General features: G+C 41.3%; 1 protein-coding gene across 1 annotated transcript in view; it reads left to right on the top strand.

Annotated features, from left to right (window-relative positions):
- The window catches only part of LOC113040399 (CD48 antigen-like), a 54,651-nt gene that overhangs the window by 8,195 nt on the left and 21,938 nt on the right, over positions 1 to 24,518 (top strand). The window contains exon 3 of the mRNA XM_026198749.1: positions 18,338 to 18,625. Within this exon, the coding sequence (XP_026054534.1) occupies positions 18,338 to 18,625 (288 nt within the window). The remainder of the gene's footprint in view (positions 1 to 18,337; positions 18,626 to 24,518) is intronic.

Genomic DNA, 24,518 nt, shown 5'->3' with positions numbered 1-24,518 from the left:
TGATGAGCTTCAAGAGCTAGTCACCTGAAACGGTCTTCTAACAGTCTTGAAGGAGTTCCCCGAGAGATGCTTAGCACTTGTTGGCCCTTTTGCCTTCTGTCTGCGGTCCAGCTCACCCCTAAACCATCTGGATTGGGTTCAGGTCCGGTGACTGTGGAGGCCAGGTCATCTGGCGCAGCACCCCATCACTCTCCTTCTTGGTCAAATAGACCTTGATGCCTTCAGTGTGACTCTACAATTTTCATAGTAATGAAAATAAAGAAAACTCTTTGAATGTGAAGGTGTGTCTAAACTGTATAATATATATATTATACTTATATATATATATATATATATATATATATATAACTAAATAACTGACTAGAGGTCATACTAAAGAAAAACATATATTGAGCCACCACCACAGACACTTCATTAAAATTAGAAAAGAAAGGAAAAGAAAAAAAGAAAAGAAAAGTCATCTAGTACTCTGTTCTGGCTTCTAAACTAATTTTATAAAAGGTTAATTTCCGGAATTTTGTGTATTGAGGCCATCTGGTGGTCAAAACACTGAATACAAGTTCATATATTTGAGGTTCAGATAAAAAAAATGAAGTAATAGAAGTAGTAAAGGAAGTCAAGTACCTTGGGATTATTCTGGATAAAAATTAAAAATTTGACAATCATATTAAGTACATCTGCAAAAAGGTCAAACCTAATATAAACTGTTTTCGCTTTATAAGGAGGGATTGGTCTCGTCAAACTGCAAAACTATACATGCACGCGATGATATTCTCACATCTGTCATATTGCGTTACATCATGGGCACAAGCATCCCCATCCAAACTAAAATCTATTTTCTCAATTTACAAACAGACAATAAAAATTATGGACCGGAAACCTATGAGATGGCATCATTGTGATGTCTTAAGAAAGCATCAGCTTTTAGGCTTTGACAGTTTTATTGATTTTAATTATTTTAAATTGGTCTATAAATGCTTAAATAATCATGTTTCCCCACGGTTTTCTAAATTAGTCTGTAGGCGTCAAAGCTTTCACAGGGCGAGCACACGAGCCGCTGTCAGAGGTGACTGCCTATCCCTGTCAATCCAAAAAGGCAAGGGAGAACAGATGGGTTTTTAGAGAATGCTTTGTCACCTCTGCGTTTAAGTCTGGATGAGGGGATCTTGAGCAGCTTTTGATTTCCAGAGCGGAGCTCTCGACTGGGGTTGTATGGGGAGATGAGTTCAGATAGATACAGTAGCTTGGGGCCAGATCGTGCACACATTTGTAGATGAATAAAATTATTTAAAAAATTTACGTGGTACTGGATCGGTAACCAGTGAAGGGCTCGGAGTAGAGGGGTGGAGTGGTCATATTTACGGCCATTTTTAAATGCAGCAGCATTTTGGACTAATTGAAGCCGATCTAGTTGCATTTTTGAAATACCGCTATATAAAGAATTACAGTAGTCCAGCCGTGAAACAAAGGCGTGGACTACTGTCTCAAGCGAGCTAACAGGCAATGCGTGTTTGATTTTTGATAACTGACGGAGCTGGAAAAAGCTTGACGCAACTGAGGAGATGTGTTTGTCTAGAGTGAGCTGACAGTCCAACAAGACACCAAGATTTTTAGCACACTTTGTTTGGTGAACTGCCAGGTCATCTAGAATAGAGGTATCAATTTTGGAGACATTTGAGGAGTTTAACACAATAACCTCTGTCTTTGAGTTGTTAAGGGATAGAAAATTATTTGCCAGCCAGATTTTATTCACTCTTTTACTCTAATACACGGTGTCAAGGCTTTGAGAGTCCCGTTCTACTACGGTTCTACGGTCCAGTTAGATAATAAAAAAAGAAAAGAAAGAAACTAATATAGTTTCATTCCCTGAGTCATTTATATTTCACCAGGAGAATATATATATATATATAGTCAAAGTGAAACTCTTACTGGCATCTTTACAGAGTTGTGGTTTGATCAGTTTGCTGGACAAACAGCTTCTGCTTTCTGCAAAAATAAAAAATAAAATAAAAAAGAGAAACCGAACAAGAAAAGTGAACACACACTATTCACTATTGTTAGGTATGTTTGGTGATGAAGTGACATTAGGAGGGACAGGAGGAGATTAAATTATACTCAAATAATGTTACTGAAATAATGGATGATCATCTGCTTCTGTGGAGGAAAAATATTTAGTGCAATCTATTATACAGTAAGTAAATAAATTAAAAAGAGAAGAAAACATACTCGTGACGTTTTCTCCAACCTGACAGAGAACACTGAAAATGCAAGTTAATAATAAGAATAAATAAATAACAGATGTGTCATTCTCACAGTTCAGTTCATTTCTAGTCACAAAAAATTTTTTGGAAGTTCAACATCTCTGTTCAAACGGTCTTTAAAGTTATTTTATTATATTTAGTTTTTGTTTGTAAAAATGAACTTGAGGATAAATAAAATTGAAGGAAATGTTGTATAACAGCGGGCGTCTGATGATCTCTGCTTCATAACGTCCAGCGTGTTGAGTTGTGATGTCTGTGATGGTCAGAGATCCAGGCCAGAAAGTATGATTCTATACATCACAGTTAACATTGCTTAAAGTAACAGGTGATTTTATGTTTTCATAAAAGATATAAGCGTGTTAGTTAATCTGAAATGATGGAGTAGCTTCTCACTGATGTTTTTGGGATGCTTTCAGACTTGTGTTCTGTTATCTGTATTACTCTCTCTGCTTTGTGTGATTCATAGTTTTCTTATATGAGAAAGGCAAAATAGAAATTACCAGCATTACAGTTATAGTTCTCCCTTTAATTGCAAAAGTATCTAGATCTAAAGAGATGTAGCCTACAGTAAAGTGTAGCAGTGTAATATTATAATATTTATTTATTTATTCATTCAGAAAAGCACTTTCAAAATCTAGACAACTACCTTCAACAAGCAGTTACCACAGTAAAGTCTACTGGAGAACATTTACCTGATCATTACATTAATAGACAGCTTGTCTTTTTACACTACACTTAATTAATGTCCCAATCAGTCACAGTCTCCATCAAGCTAATGTAATTTGGGTTATGAGTTATTACTACATCATTCTCTTGGAAGACAACAAAGATTCACAGATGGTAAAGAAATAAGCAGAACTGATGAACCACATACACAAAATAATACAAACGTGGAATTAATACCAGAGACGAGCTGACGATAAGAGTTTACTGATCGATCATCAGTGGTTTGTTTTTGTTTGAACTGATTAATGACGCCATCTGGTGGATTGTTAAAGAACAGCAGCTAAACAACATCAGCACCGTGAGCTCAACCACTAACACGTGTCTCATGGATGTTCTGTTGAATGTATTTCAGTATGTATTTAAATATCAGCTTTTCATAAGGGTGAAAAGTTAAATTGTGACATTAAAAGCAAAAGATCTCAAAGCACGTAGTTTAATCCTTATCAAGCAAACACATATTAGCAAAATGCACAAGACTAGAGGATAAAGTAAAGAAAAAAATATCTAGAACCACCAGATCTTATTTATAAATTGTATATATATATATATATATATATATATATATATATATATATATATATATATATATATATATATATATATATATATATATATATATTTTTTTTTTATTAGCATAGAATCATGCTAGCAGGATGCTAGTCACTTTTTAATCATGCTGGAAACATGCTAACGACATTCTAATCACTTGATAATCATGCTAATAACATGTTAGTCACTTGCTAATCATGTTAGAAACATGCTAGTCATGTGCTAATCATGCTACCAACCTGCAGGTTGTCACGGCGCGGTAGAGACGGCGCCATGGAAAGAACAAGGTCAGGGTCCAGATGCAGGGAAGAGACACTTCATTATAAACGAGAACACAAAGGCCAAACGAAATCACTAAACCGAAACGAATCACAGGGAACAAGCCGAAATACAAGCACGAGTAGCACACGTAATCACATTTGACATTACAATAATCCAGGCAGGCAGAGTGGTGTGTGAGACAAAACTATAAACTATTGAACAAATGGGGAACAGCTGTGTGTGTGAGTATGTGAACAGGTGTGCAGAGTGAACCAGGTGCGTAGAGTGAATGTGTGAGTGGTTGACACAGCTGTGCTACAGGTTGACATGCTCTTCATATAAATCTGAATAGGTTAAGATGTCGTCAATTTAAAAAATGACCCAGTGATTTAGCATGTCTCTAAACACATTGTTGATGAAGGCCTGGAACACTGAAGGACTGTTGGCAGGCCCAAATAGTATACGATACTCACAGTGCCCAGTTGTTGTAGAGAAAGCATCCTATAATTAATCGCCTCACGAATGCAAATGAGATTGTATGCACTGCAAAGATCCAGCTTGGTGAAGTATCTTGCCTTTCGGAGCTGTTCTAGGGCTGCAGGGACTAGAGGCAAGGGGTAGAGAAACTTGATGGTGATGTCCTTGGTAATGGATGCAGGAACAAAGACCTCCATCCTTTTTTCTTTTTCTTTTTTTGACAAAGAAGAACCCAGCAGAGCTAGGTGATGTGGATGGTCTAATAAAAGGATCATGAGCTGTCAGGTTTGGGTTATGTTGTGCCAACTGGAACTGAAAGAGAGCCAAATCTGATGAAGAGAGTGAAGGAGTTTATCAATCCGGATGGCCAGCCCAATGAATTGATCAAAGGATTTCCCCTCATCTCGACAGGTTAATTCAGACTGTATCTCCGTGCCCAGACCTCTGCAGAAGTGTAGTTTGAGAGGATCCTCCAGGCCACCCTGTCTGTGCAGAGAGTGTGCAGGAAGTTAAAGCAGAATTTGATGCCGATCCCCTTCTTTGGTGTAGAGATAAAAAGCTGCTCATCTGCCTCCTTTCCACCAGCGGGATATTCGCAAACCTCCTTAAACCACTGGATGAAGGCCAAGAAGGAAGTAAGACCATATGATTCTCACTCCACACGATATTGTGAGTGCCACATGTAAATGTATGTAAAACACATCCCACAGCACAACCACCTGAGCCCAACATCCGTTTTTTCATCTTAACTTGAATTACATTTGTAGACAGCTCCATAGGCAGACTGATAAACAAACACAGACTGGAAGTTAACTTCAGGTTTGCGCGCATGATGTAACCATCCATAATGCCTGAATGTGCTGGTATCCAAATAAATACAACCTCATTGCCTTGTTTATTATTATTTTTGTTGTTGTTGTTCTTGAGTGGATAACTGTTATTTCCTAAAATTGCTCCTGATGATTTTTGGCCTTAACTGACTTAAGATTATAAACAAAACAGAGAGTGAACAAAGCAAAAATCTCCATGAGTGATGCATCTAATTCTGTCTACTTCTGTGAGTCAAAGTGAAACTTCAATTGAGCTCCTACAACGATGTGGTTTGATCTGTTGGTAGGTGAGGGGGCAGCTTCTGCATTACTTTATTCAAACATGTGATTTGTGTGAGTGTGATCTACTGAGAAAACACACCTTAGTAAACCTCCTAAAACCATTTTACACTTTCAAGAGCTAAATATTTATTAAACAATAAAATATCTGAAATTCATTGTTGCAAAATAATATAGAACATAATATTTATAACCAATGCAAGCTGAAGCGTGTGCATGTTTAGTGAGTGAGTGGAGCTCAACTATTATTGGTGGATGAAACACACGCAACACTGTCGCAGTTTAACACTGTCCTGTGGGCTCTCAATCTGACATACGCATGTTCACACACTGTTCACAATTGCTATTATCTGAAAATGGTTCACACGTTTACTTTGTTCTGCTTGTGTTGTCTGGATGGTAAGTTATAATCATATTCATTTTGACATCACTTCTTGGTTTATTTTCATTTAATAGAATGTGTTTACAAAGATTTAACAGTCTTTTTTAATCAGCCAGAGAATTTCCAAAATAACATTTCACAATAATTCAGAGACAAATCGTGAAACATAGGGCAGGTGCAAAAACAGCGAATCTGTTTTATTTCAAATAATTAATGACTTCACCACCTTATAAACAATGACACTGAAATGATGACTGATTGTAAAGATGACTACTGTAATTTGTTGCGTATATATGTTTCACATGAGTAAGCAGAGTGTATATTTAGACATAAAGGGCTTTAAAGATTGAACAGCTGCACACTGTAAAAAAAAAAACAAAAAAAACAATTGTTTCAACTAAAAAAAAATAATGCAACTTTTTTGAGTAAACTTAACAAAGGGGTACTAACATCCACTCAACTTAAAATAATAACTTAATATCACAAGTTGTCACAACATAAATAGTCATGTCAACCTAAAAAATATCAGACAAAAATGCACAGCAGTGTTCATCATTTATTCTGCAGCGCCCAGGGAGCAGTTGGTGGTTCAGTGTCTTGATCAAGGACACCTAAGTCATGGTATTGCCGGCCCGAGTTTTGAACCCACAACCCTAGAGTTAGGAGTCAAACTCTCTAACCACTAGGCCACAACTTTATATTATTCAAAAAGTCTTAATAAATAAAAGACCATAACACGGGTCAAATAACTATTTTTTTATTATTATTGGAAGTTTGTGTCTTGTATATTAACTTCTTTACTCAATGCATTTTACACTGAACTCAACACATGGTACATAATGCATGTTAAATAAATCCAGTGATAATTATACCTTCATACGTTAGCAGTCATGTGGCATGAAGTCACATGTATTCAACATTTTTGTTTGTTTTTAAAGGAACTATTACATAAAAATTACTATATTGCACATCAACCTAATCCACTGGGCAAAGTAACGTCCAGTGGACGTCTTTTTATGTCTTTGCAGATGTTTAAAAGACGTCCGCTGTTTTGTGGCGAAGAAAGACAAAATTAAACGAGCTCAGGTGTTATCAGCTCTTTGTTGGTGATGAGAAAGTCATCACATAATAAGCATTTGAGATCATAAAATAAGTTTTGTCTGATATTTTTAACAGGCACCAAGAGCAAAATAATTATTTTGAAGATGGGCAAAATGAATGTGTTTGAAATTATTTTAGTAAAAGGATCAAGTACTCACACACACAGACTTCTAGATTTAGCATATGCATCACACCAACGGTGACAAACAAAAGAGCTTCATAGCACAAACTCCTCCTTATTTTCCAGCCTTTTCTGTTCCGATTGTCACCATTGATGTCAGTTTGTGACGGCATGATAATTTTCTAAAAGTAAGTAAATTATTTTTTCTACAAGGTTTCTATCCATAAAAATAAACCCATAGCTGCAACAATGCAATAACATCTTAGTTTGCTATAATTTGTCACCATCACAAGCAAAAGATGTCATGTACACTTGGATCTCAACTCTCTCTGCCACAATAAGAGTGTTTTATAATACACAGTGTTATATCCTTTGTAAGAAGCAATGAGGAGGCATTCGAACATCAAGATCCTTTATTTAACCAAATTAAATAGCAGAGTGGTACAGCACACGCAGTAGCAGGTGGAGATGCTTCGGACTCTCTCCTTCTTCTCTATTCAACTAAACGTATATCATGAACCTCTATTTCCACCTACTGGCCAATATGCACAAAATAACACAACATATTCCCCCATCACTTAAAGCAACCTACTTACCCCTATATTTACAAACAACAACAAAAAAATGAACACAACCACAAGTTACTAAAGCATTCACTTGTTATATACCACTTACTTGTAACCAGATCAAAGAACAAAATTAAGCTTTACAAGATTTTTTTTTTTTTTTAGACGTAGCATTTATTTAAAATCAATCGTAAACTGACGTAATGAATTACTCATCCGTGATAATCACGCAATGCAAGGTGACTAAGTGACATAGTCTTCCAGCCAACGAGGAGGTTGTCTCAACTGGGAAGACACCCTTTGAAGAACTTCAGGAGTTTGGATCTTCGGAGGAGGAGACGAAGAAAGATGCTGAAATGACAAGTCCATAACCCCTGTGTCAATTGCCACCAAAACAGGTGCAAAAGAACAAGCCAGGTGAGAAGCATGCCAGTTCTTCCTGTCAGATAACAGATAAGTACACGCACCCAATTTACGCACAATTTGACGAGGGTTGGTAAACTTTGGATGTGCTTTCGGAACATGAGTCGGAATACGCACACGCACCCAATCCCCCACTTTAAAATCCGGGGTGCGAGCTGCACATCTGGAGTCAGTGTATGCTTTCATTTTCTTTTGCTTCAAAGAAACTCGCTGAAGAAGCGCCGGAGCATCCTGATTTGTGGTGGGAGGAGGAAGAATATTGAGACGCGTTCGCATCTTTCTGCCATGAAGCAGCTCAAACGAGGAAAGTCCAGTAGCAGAATGGGGAGTCGCACGATACACTTGGAGAAATTCCCTGACTGTAGATTTCCACGGCTTCGCTTCCAGAACAGTAGACTGAATACAGCTTTTCAACACACGATGGAAACGTTCTACAGCTCCATTCGCAGCAGGGTGGTACAACGAAGTACGTATGTGTTGAATGTCTCTCTTTTCCAGAAATTTTGAAAACTCTACTGATGTGAATTGAGCCCCGTTATCAGACACGACCATACGTGGATTTCCATATCTGCTAAACACAGATGACAAGAAGGTGATCACACTTTGACTAGTGATGGAAGCAGTGAAAGCGACTTCAGGCCATTTACTGTGATAGTCGATCAATGTCAGCGCATAACGGCAGTCCCACTCAGCGGTTTCGAATGGGCCCACCACATCAATAGCTACCTTTTCCCACAGTACAGATGGAAAAGGCACTGGCTGCAGTGGCACAGTGAAGGTGTGGCGAGAAAGACAGTCGGCTGTTTTATTCAGAGCCCCAGACCTGTAAATCATGTCATAATTGAAGCACAGTAACCGCGCTGCTCAGCTCGCAATGCGCATCCCGGCACGATCAGTTCCTTTGGACGAGAGAAGCACAGTTAGGGCTTGGTGGTCCGTGCGCAGGAAGAATTTGCGGCCCCACAAGTATGTTCGCCACTTTTCAACGGCCCAGACACAAGCCAGCGCTTCCTTTTCGATGGTCGAGTACTTGCGTTCAGCCGCTGACAAGGTCCGCGATGCAAAAGCGACAATGCGTTCCGTTTTATCCTCGTGAACTTGAACGAGAACAGCGCCCAGACCGTAGTTAGAGGCATCTGTAGATACCACTGTAGGCAAATTTAGATTGAATAATGAAAGTGCAGGGCTATGGATGAGCAATTATTTTACAGCATTAAAGCATTGCTGTACATCTTCAGACCAGACGAAATCTGAGCCCTTTCTGATACAAGCACGCAGAGGTTCAACTACCGTGGCAAAATTAGGAATAAACTTGTTGTACCACGACAGTAGCCCAATGAACGGCCGAAGTTGGGTCACATCTTCCGAAGCAGGTGTATGAAGAATAGCGGAAAGATGATCCTCATCCGGTTGAATTCCTTGCGCGTTCACTGTATGTCCCAGGATGCTCAGACTGGTTTTGTTGAACTGGCACTTTGAATGATTCAACTTCAGCCCAGCATCCTGTAAACGCTGAACGATAGCTTTGAGCGTGTGATCATGTTCTTTTTGTGTACGTCCCCAAAGAATAATATCATCCAGGTAATTGGCCACATTCGGAAGTCCTCGTAAAACTGTTGCCAACATTTTCTGAAAAGCGGAGGGTGCTGAAGCAAGGCCAAACGGGACCCGACAAAATCTGAAAAGTCCTTCGTTAGTAATGAAGGCGGTCAAATCGCGGCTCTCCTCATGTAACGGTACCTGAAAGTAAGCACTCTCCAAATCGATATTGGAAAATACAGTCACGCCTCTTAACACAGACAACATTTCTTCGATGTGTGGTAGAGGGTAGCTATCCGTAACTCCAGCCTTGTTGGGCTCTCGCAGGTCAACGCTCATACGAAAAGCACCCGACTTTTTCTGTATTACTACTATCGGGGAGACCCATGGCGAAGCATCCACTCTCTCAATTACGCCCAACTCAAGAAGGTGATGAATTTCTTCACTGACTGTATCTCTAACAGACAAAGGTAAGCGGCGGAGTTTCTGATGCACAGGAGTCACAGCAGACAAAATTTTTACCTTGTGCACAAAACCTTTTGCGCATCCCAAAGCAGGTGAAGATATCGAAGCAGACAATCGCAAGACCGGAGCTGACGTGCGCTCTGGCAAAATTGAATTGCCTTCGAAACGAAGATGTAGCCCATTGATCAGATCCATTCCAAGCTGAGCTGTGCCAGATTCAACCACGAAGAACGATGTGGAGCAGGTAATGTCATCCTTAGAGACAATCACAGGTAAGCATCCAAGTACAGGAATCGGAGCACGAGAATATGTCACCAGTCTTGCAGAAGGAGGCTGCAAAGCGTCTTTCCTGAAGTGTGTATCATACACAATTTTCGGCAAAATCGAAACAGATGATCCAGAATCCACGGTCACCTCGATAGGCACAGACGTAGTTGCGGTCGCTATGACAGCCGTGCACTGAATTTTATCAGTTAACGAGTCATGCATATAAAGGATCTGAATCTCAGGTAAGTAAATTTCACGCACTGAGCGAGCTTGTCCCGAGCAACAGACTTGTGAATAATTTCCCATTTTTTGACAGTTATTACACTGTGCCGATGCAGCAGGACAACTACAGTCATTCGCAAGGTGTTTCCTCTGTTTTTTCAGAGCTGGGCCAGTGTGTGCTGTGATTGTTTAGCTGGGCCAGTGTGTTGTGATTTGCACCACTGTTCAGAAAATGTCCTGCCTCTTACTATAGCTGCCTGCATGCTTCAGTGTAAATATTGTGTCAAAATCAAAACAATTTGAGCGTGATTTAAACCCGGATCATTGTAACCACTCTAAATTTCTCTGTCTTTGGAAAGCTAGTGTATTTTTGACATCGTGATAACACTTGTTGCCTTCTCTGTTGAATCTCAACTACATCTTATCACATTCATTAATATTTGTGATATGACAAATCCCAGAAAATATATGTTGTAGTCCAAGTGATTTATGTAAAAAAAAAAAAAATCTCCTTTTGAATTAGACTTTGAGCTTTGAAAATTCGCAGATTTTTTTTAATGCTCAAACAGCAACATTACAGACTAACTAAAGTTGAAAAAGTGAAAAAGCATAATAAGACCTTTTTAATAACATACTATCTAATAAATGACAACCTAAATTGAATATTTAATGAGTAGTGAATAATAGTTTTGTCAAGAAAAAAAAAAGACTCTCCTGGTTGCCAATTATTACCTGACAGTCTTTGGGTGTGTTTTAGACAGGAAATGTTGTTGAACACATGGGTCATGATCTAATTCAGTCTTCAGTCTGGAGGAAGTCAGCACATAGTTCACTTTGTTAAAAGCTTGTTCTCTACACAAATTTACTGCAAGCTTTCACATTTGACTGAAACTATTTCAGACCGCTGAACTGAAGATGGACATGTTTCACACATTGGCTTTTTGCTGTTTGTGCTGTTGCCGCCTGGCTGGTAAGTTACAGAACAGATTTTTATTATTGTTAATATTGTGGAGCTCTAATGAATTCAATTCCACTATCAATCAATAAGTAATGCAATCTGTACAAATACTAGCGATTGTAGAATAATAATAATAACAATAATAATACATATATAATACATCTTTTATGCTCGCTAGGATGTTTCCTTGATTTTAGTTATGATGTCATTATGTTTCTGTCTTGATTCAGTGAATTGCTGCATCACTGATCATGGTTTCAACTATCAATATATCTGTTCTTACCAGTGCACATAAGATTGTGCAGCAATCTCAGACAAACTAATGCAGATATTTTAATGAATTCAAATAGCCTGAGATAATTGGGTCATTCCTGGTATGCGGTAACATTTTGGCTTCATAAGTATTGGAAAAAAAGTTACATGATTTTTATATTTTTTGCATTCTACCAAAATAGTGAAATGTTTAACGATTAGAAATGGATATTGGTAAAGCTCTGGGACTCAAAAAAAAAAAAAAAAAAAAAAATTATATAATTATGCTTTTAATAATTATGCTTTTTTTATTATGATGACATATATGAAGGAAAAACACAGGATAAAGCAGGATAACATTTCAAAAACTAAAGCAAAGTTATGCGTGAGAGTTGAAGCTTACCTCAATTTTGACAGAAAAATTCCAGTGGGAAAAATAAATCACTTCTATTAAATGGTCTCAATGACATTGCAGTCAGTTTTGGAAGGCGAGAAAGTATGTACTAACAGGGTGGAAAATGACTTCAGGGACACGGTAATTGAAGAAAATTGTAAAAAAAAAATAATAAAAAAAATATATATTTTCACATGATTCATATGTATGATTAGAGTCAGTTTAGCTTAGTCTATAACATAATATAAACATATTTTGAGTTTTTTTTTTATCATTTCATGGTTTATATTTCTTGTGGAAGTTGATTACTTTGCAATGAGGACACTATAAAGTTGAATGCATATATCAATGAAAAGTGCAAAATACAAAATAGTATTTATAATGTAAATTATCTCTGTTTAAGTGATAAAGCAGACCTAAATATACAATTTAAGCCATATCTCATAAATATGTGACTCATTTTTAGAAAAAAATATGATTAAATAAATCATTTGGACATAAAAGTCACTGTATAACAGGAATGACCCAATTACAAGGTCTGCCATGTGTCAAATCTCTGATGTATGCGAGCTACAAAGCACAGACCTCTGGTGTATATATGTCTCTGCAGATGAAGTTACTGAGCAAAAATATGAAAAAAGTGAAGCTAGTTTTGAGAAATGATTGTACAGCACATATGTTTAACAGTTAAACCCCAGTCCACCCGGTGAGATAAAAAAAAATAAATAAATAAATAAATAAATAAAATACAACACTAAAATGTGTGAAAATAAAGTTCCCAGGCTTCATCTGATCTGCTGAGTCAATTTTCAACCGAAGACAAAGCTCTTCTATGAACATCTGACTGATGTCTGCTCAGTTAAAGTTAACCAGTTCATTAATGTACTAGTTTAACTACAAACTAACTAGAATTATACTGTATTGATTTTGCAGTGTAGACTGCATGTAATGTGCAGTTGAGATGAGGATCTACAAAGATGGCAATCTAAAGATGTAGTTGTTTGAAGTAGTTATGTTTGGGTATAGATTAGGGTTAAGGGATGTAGAATATGGCCATTTAGAATAAAACATTACTATATGTGCTTTATAAGTACTAATAAACAGTAAATAATCTAGTAATAATAATGCTAATAATCAACTAGTGAATAGTGTTCACAGATCTAAAGTATTCCTTCTTTTTCTGTAAAATTGTTACTCCAAGACAAAGGTAAATGCAACCTCACAACTTTGTGTAAAATAAATGAATAATAAAAGAAACAGGGGGCTATAAATACAAGAGACTAGAAAAGCAACTAAACTAGGCACAGGTGAAGGGAAAATTAAAAGCCCTAGAAACACTAGAGAAACGAAAGAAAACTGAGCTAGACAGAAATGGTGAAAACTGAAACAATAGAACTAAATGAGTCTTTGAAGGGCATGAACCCAAGTCATTACACTACACAAAATTAAACTGTGAATCTATATCAAATATTATTTAATTGGAAATTGTTGCATTATGTGTAAAAACACACAAAATAGCATAGCGTATAAGCGCTTGGAGTACATTAGAAAACTTCTTACTAACAGTAGGTCTTCCGTTGCAGACATTGTTTTACTACTGCATCTCCACAGCTTCATTTTTAATGTGCATTACAGTGAGGCTATTATTCCATGTTTGTGGTTGACGTATTTTAGTGTGTGTATGTCTTGAGGTTTGAATAGTGTGTGTGTGTGTGTGTCTGTTTGTGTTCTTGTGAGTATAGCATGTGATTGAAAGGACCTCCACAATTTCACTTCCACTATATGAGAAACAGTTTTATTGTAAAATAAAGTAAAGAATCGATGAATGCTACATTCTTAAAAAATAATGCTCCTGAATTAAGTTTTTGCAGTGATTCCATTGAAGAACCCTTTTTGGTTACCCAAGAAAACTTTTTGAAAACAATAAAGGACCTTTATTTTGAAGAGTGTAATGTTAAAGTTACTGCGTAAATGTAAGATGTTAATGTCATTTATATTTAATACATTTACATTTATTCATTTAGCAGACACTTTTATCCAAAGTGACTTACAAATGAGGACAGTGGAAGCAATCAAAAACAACAAGAAATGCAATGATATATGAGTGCTATAACAAGTCTCAGTTAGCTTAACACAGTACATGTAGCAAGGGCTTTTAAATATAATAAATAAAAAAGAAAACAGATAGAATAGAAAAAAGAATAGAGCAAGCTAGTGTTAGAGGTATTTTATATATATATATATATATATATATATATATATATATATATATATATATATATATATATATATATATATATATATATATATATATATATATACATACATACATACACATAATACATAATAAATGAAAAGAAAATAGAATACAAAAAGATTAGAATGGTAGTTAGATTTTTTTTAAAGAATAGAATTAGAATAGTGAGTGTTAGAGTTAGAGGGTCAAATAAAGGTTTTAAGCCAATTCTTGAAGACGGCTAAGGACTCAGCTGCTCGGATTGAGTTGGGGAGGTCATTCCACCAGGAGGAAACATTTAATTTAAAAGTCCGTAAAAGTGAATTTGTGTTTCCTTCGGATGGCACAATCAAGCAACGTTCACTTGCAGAATGCAAGCATCTAGAGGGCACATAAGTCTAAAGTAATACATTTAGGTAAATGGGTGCAGAGCCAGTGGTAGTTTTGTAGGCAAAAATCAATGCCTTGAATTTTATGCGAGCAGCTATTGGAAGCCAGTGCAAATTGATAAACAGAGGAGTGACATGCATTATTTCCGGCTCATTAAAAGTTAATCTTGCTGCCATGTTCTGGATTAATTGTAAAGGTTTGATAGAACTGGCTGGAAGACCTGCCAAGAGGGCATTGCAATAGTCCAGCCTGGACAGAATAAGAGCTTGAACAAGGAGTTGTGCAGCATGTTCCAAAAGAAAAAGCCTGATCTTCTTGATGTTGAATAAAGCAAATCTGCAGGATCAGACAGTTATGTCAGTGTGGTCTGAGAAAGTCAGCTGATCATCAATCATAAAGGCTTTTGGCTGTTTTTGAAGGAGTTATGGTTGATGTGCCTAACTTGATGGTGAAATTGTGATGAAACAATGGGTTTGCTGGAATCACAAGCAGTTCTGTCTTGGCAAGGTTGAGCTGAAGGTGATGGTCCATCATCCAGCAAGAAATGTCTGTTAGACAAGCTGAGATGCGAGTAGCTACCATCGGATCATCAGGATGGAATGAGAAGTAGAGTTGAATGTCATCAGCATAGCAGTGGTATGAAAAGCCATGTTTCTGAATGACAGAACCTAATGATGACATTTAGATAGAGAAGAGAAGTGGTCCAAGAACTGAGCCCTGAGGCACCCCAGTAGTTAGATGTTGTGACTTGGAAATCTCACCTCTCCAAAATACTTTGAAGGACCTATCTGATAGGTAAGACTCAAACCATTGAAGTGTTGTTCCTGAGATGCCTTTCGCCAGTAGCGTTGATAGGAGGATCTGGTGGTTAACCGTGTCAAAAGCAGCGGACAGATCAGCAGGATAAGTACTGAAGATTTGGAATCCCCTCTTGCCAGTCTTAGGGCTTCAACAACTGAGAGAAAGGCAGTCTCAGTTGAATGTCCACTTCTGAAGCCAGATTGGTTGCTGTCAAGGAGGTTGTTCTGTGTGAGAAATGCAGAGGCTTGGTTGAACACAGCTCATTCAAGTGTTTTTTTCAATGAAAGGAAGAAAGGAAACTGGTCTGTAGTTCTTTAAAAGAGATGGGTTTAGGGTTGATTTCTTAAGTGGTGGAGTTATAGGATCCTGTCTCAATGATGAAGGAAAACACTAGTGTGGAGGGATGTGTTAATGATGTGAGTGAGTGCAGGTACAACTGCAGGAGAAATGGCTTGAAGGAGATGAGATGGAATAGGATCAAGCGGGCAAGTTGTAGGGTGATTAGAAAGGATGAGTTTTGACACTTCTGCCTCAGCGAGTGAAGAGAAGGATGTAAATGAGTGCATGTTAACTGGTGACATGAGCTTGACTGATTGTGGTGTGGAAAATTGTTTTTAATTTTATTAATGAAAAATGTGGCAAAGTTGTCAGCTATTAGAGATTAAACGGACAAAGGAAATTCGAGGAAATAAAAAAAAAAAAGCATGCTAGAGTTGAGAAATTAATTGTTAATTTTGTTATGGTAGTATGTCATTTTAGCAGTGGACACATTAGCAGAGATAGGAATGACTGATACACATTAAGGTCAATAGTATTTTTGGATCTACTATTTGTTTGTGAAATATGAGAGTGATCAGCTGCATATGCATTTCTATATGTCCATGATTTACAGATTGTGCAGATTATTTTTCATTCAAGTGAATTATTTTCAAAACGAAGGCATTGCATGTTATAGTGAAGTGAAGTGAAAGTGACATTCAGCCAAGTATTGGTGACCCATACTCAGAATTTGTGCTCTGCATTTGACCCATCCGAAGTGCACACACACAGAGCAGTGAACACACACACACACACACACACACACACTGTGAACACACACCCGGAGCAGTGGGCAGCCATTTATGCTGCGGCACCCGGGAGCAGTTGGGGGTTCGATGCCTTGCTCAAGGGCACCTAAGTTCTGTTATTGAAGGTGGAGAGAGCACTGTACATGCACTCCCCCCACCCACAAATCCTGCCGGCCCGAGATTCAAACTCATAGCCCTTTGATTGCGAGTCCGACTCTCTAACCATTAGGCCACGACTTCCCCATGTTATTGTACAGTTATCCATTTTAGGCAACTATAAAGTGAAGTCAGGCTGCAGTTTCCTTTTGTTTGAAATCTGTTCTGTTTGGCATGCAATGGACAGACAGAGTCTTTTATTTCCCATACCTGACATTCAAACAAATGTAGAACATAATAACAAATGTAGGGCGGGGCTTAATTTTGCTCATGGTGAGGTAATTGAATGTTTGTGGTTTACTTTTGGACAAATCTCAAGTGACAAAGTGACAAGTTGCTCCACCTTCGTGCCAGTAAACACATCATCAAAGAAGAGATGTATCTGTTAGAGGGAAGACAAGTTATTTTTTTAAAGATAATGACTGCACATGAATTAAAAAAAAAATGAAATCCTTTATAATAAATAGTTCAACATTCCATAAAAAATAGAAAAATGTTTATTTGATTTCATGCTGGTTTTACTGAAAGATGACCATCATATATTAATGTCAAAGGATCACTGCTCTTTTGCTACTGTTGTGTGATGAAATCACAATGAGCTGCTTATGTGTCCAGGGTGAAATAAGCATTTGAATTTTTATAACCTTCACCCCTGGTTTCACAGACGAGGCCTCCCAGACTGAAATATATGTTTGAGCTGTTTCATATGATAGAAACTTGCACTGACTGATCTTATGTTTTGTCACAATATGCACACCAGTAATCTTAATTTCCAATTATTTATTTTTTTATTTTTTTTTTTTTTACTATGGCCTATTTCTGGTTTTGTCTGAGAAACAGGTCTTAATGTCTCAGAGGCACTGAAGGGAACAATCAGATTGGCTCCAGACCCAGCTTTACTAACAGTGTCAGCTAACTGAAAATAACATGTTCAGTAAATATGAATTCCAGGATACTTTTGTGCCTGTGTTGCTGTTCTTTATTACATTTACAAAACTGATCTATTGAAGAAAATCAACAAAATTATTTTATTTACTTTTTAATCTGTAACTCTTTTCTTCAGGTGTGTTTGGTGATACAGTTACAGTGAAGTCAGTGTCAGTGCTGGAGGGAGATTCAGTCACTCTAGACTCTGGTCTTACTGACATGATGGATGAAGATCTGATTCAGTGGGGGATTGGATCTGAAAACACTGTAATAGCTAAAATTAATTTAATTGGTGACAGCATCTCTGTATGTGATGATGTTCTTGATGGGAGATTCAGAAACAGACTGAAGCTGGATTATCAAACTGGATCTCTGATCATCACAAACACCAGAACTGAACACACTGGACTCTATCAACTACAGGCCAGCAGTGTGAGCAAGAATCTCACTCTCACTGTCTATGGTGAGTTAAATACTAGTTTTATTAACTTGTTAGATTTATCTTAACACTTTTTTTAAAAATATTTTAAAAATAACTAGATAACTTTAATTAAGCATAATTTTCCTGTCTGATATTTGTTAATATGTAAACAATAATCTTGTATAAATGTAAAAAGAGAGAGGAGAGGGGATCACTGCTATGAGACTGACTGATGCTTAATCATTATTATTTTTTTATGTTTTCAGCTCATCTGTCTGTTCCTGTCATCAGCAGTAACTCTTCACAATGTTCATCATCATCATCATATTGTTCATTGTTGTGTTCAGTGGTGAATGTGAGTCATGTGACTCTCTCCTGGTACAAAGGAAACAGTTTATTGTCCAGCATCAGTGTGTCTGATCTCAGCATCAGTCTCTCTCTACCTCTGGAGGTGGAATATCAGGAGAAAAACAGCTACAGCTGTGTGATCAACAATCCCATCACAAACCAGACCACACATCTGAACATCACTCAACTCTGTCAACCATGTTCAGGTACAGTCCTCTTGTGCACGTATTCACTGAATTAATTTCTTGATCTTAAGGTGCCTGAAATTATGAAGAATTAAAATTGTATTTGATGTTCTGTGGAGCACAAAAGGACATTTGAGTTGACATATAAACTGTTTTGCATATAATACACAATTATGAACAATACACATTATATCAACTGAAAAAAAGTAGTATTAGAAATTTGTTTAAAGACTTCAAAAGGAAAAAGTAAGTAAAGATAGAAGACGAAACATCAGAACTTGATGCTAATAATGTAACGATGCTGTTTTAGGTGGGGATTTAACCTGTGTCTGTTGGGTTCAAAGTCACTGAGTTAAAGGGGGGGTGAAATGCTCGTTTTCACTCAATATCCTGTTAATCTTGAGTACCTATAGAGTAGTACTGCATCCTTCATAACTCCAAAAAGTCTTTAGTTCCCTTTCAATACTTCACTCGTACTGCGTCGAAGACGTATATGGGAAAAACCCCCTTTTTCTCCTGAACTGAAGCCTTATTCAATCACGCAGTGAAACTGCACAGCCATTGGATCGTGCAGTGCTATTAAAACAAACCAATGGCTTGGCAGCGGTGCTGCACGAACCTATGGCAGCGAAGCCCGCCAAAGCCCGCCAATATGGGCGGGGAATCTGGCTATATATTGGCCGCTTCGCCACAGGAATTCAGATTATTTCTCCTTCAGCGACGACGTCACATCGCTTCGCTGATCTCCGCTGAACTGCTCGCCGTTGACACGCCTCGCACTGGAACGCGACTGCCGGTCCCCACCGCAGATTCATCGCTTCCCTGCGGCCATCCGGTGAGATATATTGAAAGAGCAAATTTCTCTAAAAGAGCCTTTTTCTACGGCGTTGTTGCAAATGCCGTCTCGTCATTGCAGCTCGTGCAGAGCCCCTCTGCACGCTGATGACGGGCACAGCGAGTGTGTCGCGTGCTTGGGGAAACCCCACGCTGACACAACACTCGCGGGGAATTCATGTTCTCATTGCGAGAACATGAATATCGCCTCTCTGCGCTCGCGAATCGCTTTCTTTTCAGAGAGCGATCTCGCTCCTCGCGCCCTCCCTTTTTCTTCCTCCCGCGAGCCGGCGAGGAAGAAAAGGCGGGGCAGAGGATTAAAGCAGCAGGATGAAAGCGAGCTCACGCCGGCTCAGCCCCCGCGTGCCTCGTTTTCTCCGCCCAGAGGGGATTCCCCAGTCCTCTTTGTACAGCCAGACCAGTGTCCCTCTGCTGCCGCGAGTGATCTGGTTTTGTTTGGAGGGACTGAGGAGGAACTGCTAGAGGACAGCATGTCTCTAGCCGCTTCAGATGCTGAGGAGCTGTCGGGCTCGCCGGACCCCGCCCCCTCGATGTCATCTGAACCAAACCGCTCGAAACTCGGGATGGACGCCGAGCTTATCCGCGTTCTCTCCAGGGCAGTGGATGAGCTGGGTCTGGATTGGTCTCCTCCAGAGGAACCAGCCCGTAGCCGTCTGGATGAATGGTTTCTGCCGGGGCGCCAGCAAGCCCCTCGTCAGCGAACTGCTCCGTTCTTCCCGGAGGTCCACGACGAGCTCACTAAATCGTGGCGCGCCCCCTACTCAGCGCGCCTGCGTACTTCATCTTCATCCGCCCTCACCTCAATTGACGGCGCTGATGAAAGAGGATACGAACGGCTGCCGCCGCTGGACGAGTCTGTGGCCGTGCATCTCTGCCCGCCAGCAGCTATTGGATGGAAAGCCAAGGCCAACCATCCGTCCAAACCCTGCCGTACGACGTCGGCGCTCGCCGGGCGTGCCTACTCATCGGCAGGGCAAGCAGCCGCGGCGCTCCACTCTATGGCGGTGCTTCAAGTCTTCCAGGCCAAACTTCTCGCCGCCACCGACGAGTCTGGCCCAGATGTCGCCACACTCAGGGAGCTGAGAAGTGCAACAGACTTGGCGCTGCGTGCTACCAAGAGCACCGCCCAGGCCATTGGGCGCTCGATGGCTAACCTGGTCGTCTTGGAGCGCCACTTATGGCTCAACCTTACGGAGATCAAGGATGCTGACAGAGCCAGTTCCTAGACGCACCGATCTCCCCCAGCGGCCTCTTTGGCCCGGCGATAGAGGGATTCGCCGAGCGTTTCACAGAGGCGCAGAAGTCGTCCCAGGCAATGCGACACTTCCTGCCGAAGCGCGCTTCATCTGCTGCCAGTCGCCCCAGACAGGTGCCGATTCGTCAGCCTCCTAAGCAAGCGCCAGCTGCTACCACCGCAGCCCAGCCGGTGAAACCCGAGCCTCGACACCGTTCTCGCTCGGCCACCAGACGGTATCAGTATCCCAAGCGCATGGGACCCCGGCCCAAGATAGTGCTGGACCCTGCGCCGCCGCCGTCATCCTGATCGACAGGAAAGAAAGAGGAGGGGGCTAAGTCTCGCCACAGCCGGACCACCCCCCAAACTGCCCCGTGTGTTCTGCCGTCCATCTCCAGATGTCGACGAAGTTGTTCCTGCTGCAAACAATGGGCCCTTGTTAGCGCCCAGACAGCAAAGCGCTGTTATAGTGCAAAAAATAAAAAACACACTCCTTCACAAAAAGAGCAGTTCTCCTCACACAACACTCACGAGTGCTATGTCCCCCCACGGCGGTCAATCACTCGAGTTAATACAACCTCTGTCCATCCGGGCCTCACAATGGCAAGCCATTCCCGGGGTATCAGATTGGGTCATGGGAGTAATAAAACACGGCTATTCCCTTCAGTTCGCACGACGGCCACCACGCTTTCGCGGGGCGGTCACCACTTCAGTGCACAACGAGAACGCTCACGTTCTTCGTGCCGAAGTGAAAAATCTGCTGGTGAAGGGAGCTATAGAAATCGTTCCCCCAGCACACCGCGACTCAGGGTTTTACAGCCGTTACTTCCTGGTTCCCAAGAAGGATGGTGGGCTGCGCCCCATCCTCGATTTAAGACATCTGAACCGTGCCCTCATGAGACGGCGCTTCAGAATGATCACATTGAAACAAATCCTCTCGCAAATACGCTCAGGGGATTGGTTCTTTTCGCTGGATCTGAAAGACGCTTACTTTCACATCCAGATAGCCCCCCGTCACAGGCCGTTCTTGAGATTTGCCTTCGAGGGCGTGGCTTACCAATACAAGGTCCTCCCCTTTGGGCTGTCTCTGGCGCCTCGCACGTTCACAAAGTGCATGGATGCGGCTCTCTCCCCTCTCAGGCAGAAGGGCATCCGCATTCTCAATTACCTCGACGACTGGCTAGTTCTAGCTCAGTCAGAGGGGGAGGCATTGGGTTACAGAACTGTGCTCCTCAGCCATCTGGAATGCCTGGGGCTCAGGGTGAACTTTGTCAAGAGCTCACTGTCCCCCAGCCGGCGGATATCGTTTCTGGGAACAGTGTTAGACTCAGTGACGATGAGGGCAACAATGGTGAAGGAGCGCGCTGCGGCTCTACAGCGACTTGCGGCCTCTTTCAAAATAGGTGCTTCTCGACCCCTAAAGACATTCCAGAAGCTGCTGGGTCTTATGGCGGCGGCATCGCCGGTGCTGGAGCTCGGGCTGCTTCGTATGCGCCCCCTCCAATATTGGCTGAAACCACGTGTTCCACCTCATGCATGGCGTCACGGACGCTTGAATATCAAGGTGAGTCAGGACTGTATTTCGGCCCTGACCCCTTGGAGGGACATGCAATGGATGGAACGGGGTGCTCCACTTGGTATGGTTTGCAGAAGGAAAGTGATCTCCACAGACGCGTCCAACAAGGGTTGGGGCGCGCTGTGCGAAGGGAAACCCGCTTTCGGCCAATGGTCGAAAGAGGAGAGCAGGCTTCACATCAACTGCCTCGAGATGATTGCAGTTCAACGAGCCTGCCAGAGCTTCCTGTCAGACCTAAAGAGCCACCACGTGCTGGTCAGATCGGACAGCATGACGGTGGTCTCTTATATAAATCACCAAGGTGGGCTGTCGTCGACGCGTCTCTTCAGACTGACGTCGCGACTGCTGGAATGGACCCAAAGCAATTTGGGGTCCCTGAGAGCAGTGCATCTTCCGGGCAAGCTGAACAAGGGCGCGGATATGCTGTCAAGAAGCGGAGTCTCCTCAGAAGAGTGGAGACTCCACCCGCAGACGGTTCAGAAGATATGGGAGGTCTTTGGCAGAGCGGAAATAGACCTCTTTGCCTCAAAAGACAACTCTCATTGCCCAATATATTTTTCCAAGATCAAGGACGCGTTGTCCCAGGACTGGCCCAACCGTCTTCTTTATGCTTTTCCTCCGGTCCCTCTGATTCCCCAAGTAATCAGGCGGGTCAGGGACCAGAGATGCAGGGTTCTGCTTGTAGCCCCATTCTGGGAAAATCAGCACTGGATAGCCGACCTGTCGCAGATGCTGACTGCAGCCCCATGGCCCGTTCCCCTGAGACGGGACCTCCTTTCTCAGGCGGACGGGACGATTTGGCATCCACACCCAGAGAAGTGGTCTCTGCACATTTGGTCGCTCGACGGGAGCCCGCGGGACTCCCTGAGCGTGTGCTAGACACAATTTCACAGGCTAGAGCTCCGTCTACACGACGCCTCTATGCCTCCAAATGGTCTGTGTTCTCCACATGGTGTTCAGACCATGGTGAGAGCCCGACCTCTTGTGACGTATCAGTGATACTGTCATTTTTGCAAGAGCTCTTGGAGAAGGGACGATCCCCCTCCACGCTCAAGGTCTATGTAGCAACTATAGCGGCATCACACGCCCTTATAGCAGGCCAGTCGGTGGGCAGAAACGACTTAGTCGTCCGATTTATGAGAGGTGCCAGACGGCTTCATCCGCCTTGCCCTCCCACCGTCCCTTCTTGGGACCTGCCCACGGTGCTGAGAGCCCTGAAGGGGGCCCCCTTTGAACCGCTACAGTCCATAGGCCTTAAAGCCCTGTCGCTAAAGACCGCTCTGCTATTGGCACTAGCGTCTGTTAAGCGTGTGGGTGATTTGCAAGCACTTTCGATGAGCCCTAATTGCCTAGAATTCGGGCCTAACGACTCGAGGGTCGTCCTGAAACCGAGGCATGGCTATGTGCCAAAGGTGCTCTCCACACCTTTTAGAGCACAAGTGGTCACCCTCTCTGCGTTACAAAACACAGAGGAGGATCCAGGGCTGAATCTACTTTGCCCAGTGAGGGCTCTAAAAGTCTACATAGAGCGTTCTGCACCAATAAGACGATCAGAACAGCTCTTCATATGCTTTGGAAACCGCACCAGAGGGTTACCGGTCTCTAAGCAAAGACTTTCAAGGTGGATTGTGGATGCAATCCAGCTAGCCTACTCTTCTTTGGGCCTGCAAAGCCCAATTGGAGTAAGAGCCCATTCGACGAGAGCAGTGTCTTCGTCTTGGGCATGGTCTAATGGTGTGACTATCGCAGAAATTTGTGAGGCGGCTGGCTGGAGCTCGCCGTCCACATTTGCTAGATTTTACAATCTAGACGTCCCAGCGCTTCATGCTAGGGTACTTTCTGTGTGAAGGTCACCTTCTTGTTCCTCATTTGCATGCTCTTGGCCATTCTTGCCCAAGGCTCAAACTCTACTCGTATGCACTCGGTCCCTTGGCTACTGAGGCGATACGAACACGGGATGATCAGGCTAGGCCAGACGTAACCTCATTGAGCTTATTCTGCCCCTAGTTGCTATTATCATATCTTGGTTTAACAAATCAAGTTTGATTGCGTTGGTCGTCCTCCCTTCTTAGCATGGCGTGATTGAACTGGGTTCCCATATGCGTCTTCGACGCAGTACGAGTGAAGTATTGAAAGGGAACGTACTCGGTTACTAACGTAACCTCGGTTCCCTGAAATACGGGAACGAGTACTGCGTTCCTTGCCATGCTAAAAAGGCTGCACAACTCAGTCGTCGCTTCAGTCGAAGT

This window comes from Carassius auratus, chromosome 22 (genome assembly GCF_003368295.1).
Source record: "Carassius auratus strain Wakin chromosome 22, ASM336829v1, whole genome shotgun sequence".
In the NCBI taxonomy this organism is placed as follows: Eukaryota; Metazoa; Chordata; class Actinopteri; order Cypriniformes; family Cyprinidae; genus Carassius; species Carassius auratus.
The sequence above is the reverse complement of the archived record's forward strand: the minus strand, read 5'-3'. Positions and strand labels throughout refer to the sequence as shown.